The 6424-nt window shown below is 34.9% G+C and overlaps 1 protein-coding gene across 1 annotated transcript in view; it reads left to right on the forward strand.

The window, feature by feature from the left end:
• LOC106460265 overlaps positions 1-6424 on the forward strand; it is a 70317-nt gene that overhangs the window by 63434 nt on the left and 459 nt on the right. Inside the window, exon 6 of the mRNA XM_022386936.1 lies at positions 1668-1721. Within this exon, the coding sequence (XP_022242644.1) occupies positions 1668-1721 (54 nt within the window). The remainder of the gene's footprint in view (positions 1-1667; positions 1722-6424) is intronic.

A 6424-nucleotide genomic window follows, 5' to 3' on the forward strand; every position in this document is an offset into this window, starting at 1 on the left:
CTTCTGATGTCACATGTTAAGGTTGAAGTTTCGCCTTTAGCAGATATAGTAGTCTTCTGATGTCACATGTCAAGGTTGAAGTTTCGCCTTTAGCAGATATAGTAGTCTTCTGATGTCACATGTTAAGATTGAAGTTTCGCCTTTAGTAGATATAGTAGTCATCTGATGTCACATGTCAAGGTTGAAGTTTCGCCTCTAGCAGATATAGTAGTCTTCTGATGTCACATGTCAAGTTTGAAGTTTCACCTTTAGCAGATATAGTAGTCTTTTGATGTCACATGTCAAGTTTGAAGTTTCACCTTCAGCAGATATAGTCGTCTTCTGATGTCACATGTCAAGTTTGAAGTTTCGCCTTTAGCAGATATAGTAGTCTTCTGATGTCACATGTCAAGTTTGAAGTTTCACCTTCAGCAGATATAGTCATGCTTGCGATGGAACAAGACTAACTATCAGAATCTGAGAGACGTTTCTGAGTGTACAACTTCGTCTGTTGGAGCTATGTGTTAACATTTGATTCACGATGGCAGTCCTGGAAAACATGAAGTTAAGCAAGCTAACACACAACAGGAAGAACAAGAAAGATTCACAAATAAAATGTTCACTTTTGTCCCAATCAAATGAGCTGCAGAAGAGTTCAACAAGAGAAGCTAACCACGAAGTGTGTTGATACTACTGTACGGAGTACATTGTACTATACGCAAACAATCTAACACTATAAAACACAGTATGTATCCGTCTGTCTTTCGGTCACGCACTGATGTTATATCAACTTATTACGTAATTTAAGTAACTTGGCTTCCTGTCAATTAGACGGAGTAGTCTACGATTGATCGAAAATTAAAGATATATTTGGACTTTTAGTACAAAAAATTGCACCTTTTTAGCAATTTAAAAACCTATCTTTATTAAATCGTCGAGTTACGCCAGAAAGGACGTAAATGTACTTTAGTAGACATATTATACAACATAGTATAGGCTTATCAAAGTTTTAAAAAGGTCTAACATTAGGTTGTAGAATAATATGAAATTATTTATTAATAGTGTTATGTGCAGTAAGGTTTAGCCCTAACTGAACTAAAGCAAAAAAACGTACACAAATAACAGTGTTAATTTATCTCTTTATCGAATATAGGCCGTACTTAATAAAGGCTTAACTAATGTTAGAACTAACACAAGTGGACTTATAGTGTCTGCGATTATAATTATTTTGTATTACTATATAAATCCCGTATTTAAAGGAGTAGTTTTGAAATAAAGATACCAATTGAGCCGCAAATGTTTTACGCGTCTCGTCCAGCCTTTACAATACTTTCAACGTAAGGGATTTGAGAGTTAAACCACTTACGTTATTAGACCCTTTATAGTTCTTCCTTATATGGATGCATTGATGTTTAATTTCTACTGCAAACTTCCACCATTTCTACACAAGTCCTGCACCTTCAAAGTTTCTGGAGGCGCTAAGTAATTTGTGAAAGTGAAACTTGCCATAAACTAACGTTTCCATAGGAACAACATTTCCTGTAAGTATCATTTCCGTATCATTTTAAATCATGTCGTGTTGTTTTCTCTATATCTACAATGTTTTACATTTTGTGCACAATACTGGAACTTATTATCATTAACGTATGATGTAAAACATGACATTTGGCTATTTGTATTTTGGACAGATAACATGCTGTGGACCTAATCTTGCACGAGTAGTGGACCGTTTCTTCCCAGAAGTAAGTCTAGGCTGTATAATTCTACAAGACTGATATTTAGTTGCAGCTGTATGGCTATAAGGATCCACCTCACGAAACATTTCAATTTGTTGCAGAAGTTTTGAATATAAACTTTAAACGTTGAGACACATCGGCATTAAACGTCGTCATTACATTGTTATATCAGGTATATACCGTATGTACAAAGCGACGGAGAAGTACCAATTATATGTAAGTATATATGTAAGTGAGTTATTGGTTTGGTTTACTTTGAATTTCGCGCAAAGCTACACGAGGGCTATCTGCGTTCGTTGTCCCTAATTTAGCAGCGATAAACTAGAGGGAAGGCAACTAGTCAACACCATCCACCACCAATGTTCCCTATAATTTTTTTAGCCCATGTGCGGAATGAATTTTTTTCTTGTGCACCAGTATCAAGGCAATGTGCGGATGAGCGCTACCAGTTTTTTTAGACTGGGGATGTGCGCAGCACTTGATTGGTTGTCGTGCGGCCGCGCAGCTTAGAGGGAACACTTCCCACCACCAACTCTTGGGCTACTCTTTTATCAACGAATAGTGGGATTTACCGGGACATTATAACATCCCCACTGCTCAAAGGGCGAGCATATTGAATGGAATTCGAACTCGCGACTGGCAGGTTGCTAGTCGAGCGCCATAACCACCAGGCTCATAAGTTAATTAAAACAGTTATTTGTATATTAACTAAATAACTCATCCCTATTGGTCAGATATTTTTAGTCTTTGGGTAATAAAAATAACAATTGTAGAACGTGACAACAGGTCAAAGTTTATTATGTCAGAAGTTACAAACCTTTTCGCAAGTTAGATGAAAAAATAAAAACGTATAAATTTACCGAATAAGTTCTCTATTTTTACAACGGGAATATGTCTTTTATTTATCCAAAAACTATAAATCAGTAGGAAAATTAATGTTACAGGATGAGATGATAATCTATTGTTTTAATGAGAAACACGAGCATTTAATTGTCTTTTTTTTTACAGGAGCATAAATCAAGTTCAACACTGAATATAAGGATACTGCTATCAACCTTTTCCTTGAAAATCATCTATCACTTTCTCTTTGCTATTTTTATTTTCATGTTTAGCGATTTTTTTTTGGTATCCTAACATTTCTGATAAGAAGAGGCCGCCTAGAGCGTTTCAATAAGAATAAAATTTCTTACTTTTTACATTTGCTCTCCAATCTTTGTTTGGAATGAAATGGTTTGACTTTGCTTTACGACCATTAAGTTCCAAAAACGCACATTCGTATCAACGAATAAAACAATTATAGGTTTTTATTTCTATGCCTGTTTTACTTGGAAGAGAGATAACGCTTATTATATGAACACACACACACACACCTAATTATTATAATTTATCTTGTTTGAAAATACAGGCAACGAATTCCCCTTTCATAAGCCCATTTCAAGTTACATGTGTATTGTTTAGCATTAATAGCAGAAAGAGCTTAGAACGGCTCAAACTAACATAACGCAAACATATTATGTCTTTACTAAATCCAACGCAATTACTTTGGTTCCCATCTTGGAAAGGTGCCGTTTTGTCAAACAAAAGGCTTTTGATCAGGCGGTTGTCCCTCCCCTAGGAGCTCTCGCTCTGATAACGAACGAAGGTTGAAAGAGACCCTTTAATTCAAGTTAGAGATAAGAAACCACTTTGCTTTAAAAGTTACGGTTTATGCGCCGAAAGCTGGAGAAGCATCGGAAAACCAATAGGCCAAACATTTGTGATTATAGTCACGTAAACTGCAGAAATGTTTCCCCATATTTTTATTAATTTAACTTGTCATTTTTGAATTCTAAACATTAGGTATGAAAAAAAAACAAAAAACTGAATAATCAGAAACCACCATTTTACGTCTAGCAAGAAACATGACTTGGAAAAACGTATATAAAAATCAACTATTTAAATACACTCAGCTGGAGCGAGCATTGTCCTTTGTATAAATTTTACGTTAACATTTCAATCTTGGGTGCCTATCAGCATTTCGTATTTATATGCCTAATGAGGATTATAAAAATCTTGACCAGAAGTGAAACAAAATGCTTACAAAATATGAAGGTGGAAAATAGTTCAACGTAACAAAAGTATCGTAAACATAATTCAGTAGTCTGAATTAGTTTGTGCAACAAAAATATTTAGTATAAATTTAGGTAAAATGAAGGAATATCGGTTATTTTTACTTTAATGGTTAACGATTTTTACTGTAAGTAAGACTCATAAGAAGATCGCATGAGGCGTTTCAATTAAAAAAGTTTTTTAGTTTGCTCATTAAAAACAAAAACGTTTTTAGAGCAAGATTAGGTAAAGCAGCGGCTCATGATCATAATACATGAAGAAACACACTGCTTGTTGTTGTAGTGTGGTGTAGTGGTTATAGGCTCACCTAAGGCTTTAGTAAGCGGTTGAAAACGTCTCGGAGCCGATATTATAGTGCGCAGTTCTAAAGTGCTTAATAAATCGTTTAGAAATAGTAATTTTTGCTACTTAATGAAGAACGAGATATACTAGAATTCTGGTTGGCCTTAAGGGTACATGCAAGATTTGGTGACAATCGGTCTAGCGGCTCGTAAGTTTTTAGCGGATACACACAGATTTTTGTGAACTAATGGTTTAGATATTCAAGATAATAGTTAGTTATAAATAAAATCCTTAAAGCAACATGTCAAGGAATTCAGAAGTGCAAAAGTCATACTGAATTGTACTTTATTTTAAAACCCTAAATCATTTTTATTTTAACAAAAAATCTTGAACAATGCCATTTGTAAGGACAGTTTTTAAGCTATCGTCAATTTCTCTGCTCTTCATAAATATTTTATGAAACAGTTTTAAACAATGACAGTGCAACTGAGGAGGCGCAACGATTATAAAATTAAAGTTATTCTATTTAGTCAGTACAATATGTAAGTCGTTTACGTGACCAAAGAGTACTTTAACGTACACTTCAGAGTTTAGTCCAAATGACCAGGTTTTGAAGATGTAATAATGAACCAATATCCCATAGTAATCTTCCTGATACTCTAAAGTTTTACTTATACAAGGCTGCTTGCGAAATATGAGATTTAAACCTTAACCTACAATAAGATTTCAAGCATGGTTGGCCTCTTCTGTGGCTCACTCAAACTCATTGCTCTTAGCCCGCCAGTCTGACCTCCATTTTAAATAATGTATTTTTAGTGATTGAGTACAAAGGGTGAAAATAAGTAGTTTTATAATTGCAACACAAAATTTGTCATACATGCATTCGCAAGTAGAGGTCTGTTACGTAATATCGAATAAAAAAGAGCTAATATCAATAAATTAGCTGCGACTCGCAAAACACTTGCGGTAGTTTTCGTGCCTTCGCTTGAATATTCCTTATTCTATCATTTTCACGCACGGCATTTAAGCAACGCTTTCTTGCAGGCATTATGTATGTATTTGAAAAAAATTTTACGTGCACAGGTAAACAGAGTTACGTCTACGTAACTTTGTTTAATAAAACTACACGTAAAGTAAACAATATAGTATAGTAATGGTATTTATATAAGTGTACAGAGTATGAAACGGGTATGAGCGTTCAGTGTATGATAGGGTTTTACGAGTTGAAACAAAGAAACTCACAAAAAAGAATAAACCCGTATAGAAAAATAGCTAAAAGGTGTTTATAGCAGTTTAGGAAACGAATAAAAGCTCAATTATTGCAAAGTAGAGTTAATGTAAAGTTGTCATGAAGGAATGCGTATTTTAGATCTAAATAAGTTAAGAAAACTCATAGCAACTGTATTTAGTGGAATATTATTTTTGTTAGGAAATTACACGTCCCTTGGGGTCGTGGATGCGCTATAAGAGTGATAGTCACATCCCACCTGTTGGTCAGAAAACAAGTTGTCCAAGAGTTGATGATGGATGCTGTTGACTAACTGCCTTCTCTCGAGTCTATAAGCTCAAATTAGAAACAGCTATGCACAGATAATCATTTGCGTAACTTTAAGCGGAAATTCTGAAACAAACAATAACTGTGTAAATGCTACGCTTGCGTCTGACTGTCCGGAACTTTCTTGATCAAATGCTACAAATCTCATATTGATAGAAAGGCCTTTGTCCGAGGAGCACAGATTACATATTGGCTTTTCCATTCGGAACCACTTTACCTGTTTTTTGCTTAGTCAAACGTTGTTTGCTACACGACGACACAATGTCGTTGTCATCATGTGACGACTGGCTTCGATTTCAATTTTAGTTTTTTTTATTTGCGAAGTATTTCACACAAACAACACTTAACCTGCGGAGCGCGTTTTTGTAGCAGTAGGCCGCGAACCACGAACCCTCGGATTCATAGTCTGGGCAAGCTAACCACAAAGTCATGCATAGCCCTAAATATAATATCCATTTGGGGCGAGGGAGGAGTAATTCAAAACGCTATTGAAGTTTTTTTTTCCCCCTTTATAAGTAGCTTTCGATTGCTCGTGTCTCCCGTTTTAAACTATTTCATAAGAGTTTCGTTTTATAGCATAAACTGCCTTTCTGTACGTCTAAAGTATTATAGCAAATACAATTTTTTTAAATCAGAATCTGAAAATATGTTTACAATTTCAAATAACTACGACAATGAGTTTCAGAATGTTAACACTTTATAACACTTGTTTGTTTGTTTTGTAATTAAGCACAAAGCTACACAATGGGCTATCTGAGCTCTG

Source organism: Limulus polyphemus, unplaced genomic scaffold (assembly GCF_000517525.1).
Source record: "Limulus polyphemus unplaced genomic scaffold, Limulus_polyphemus-2.1.2 Scaffold737, whole genome shotgun sequence".
Classification (NCBI taxonomy): Eukaryota; Metazoa; Arthropoda; class Merostomata; order Xiphosura; family Limulidae; genus Limulus; species Limulus polyphemus.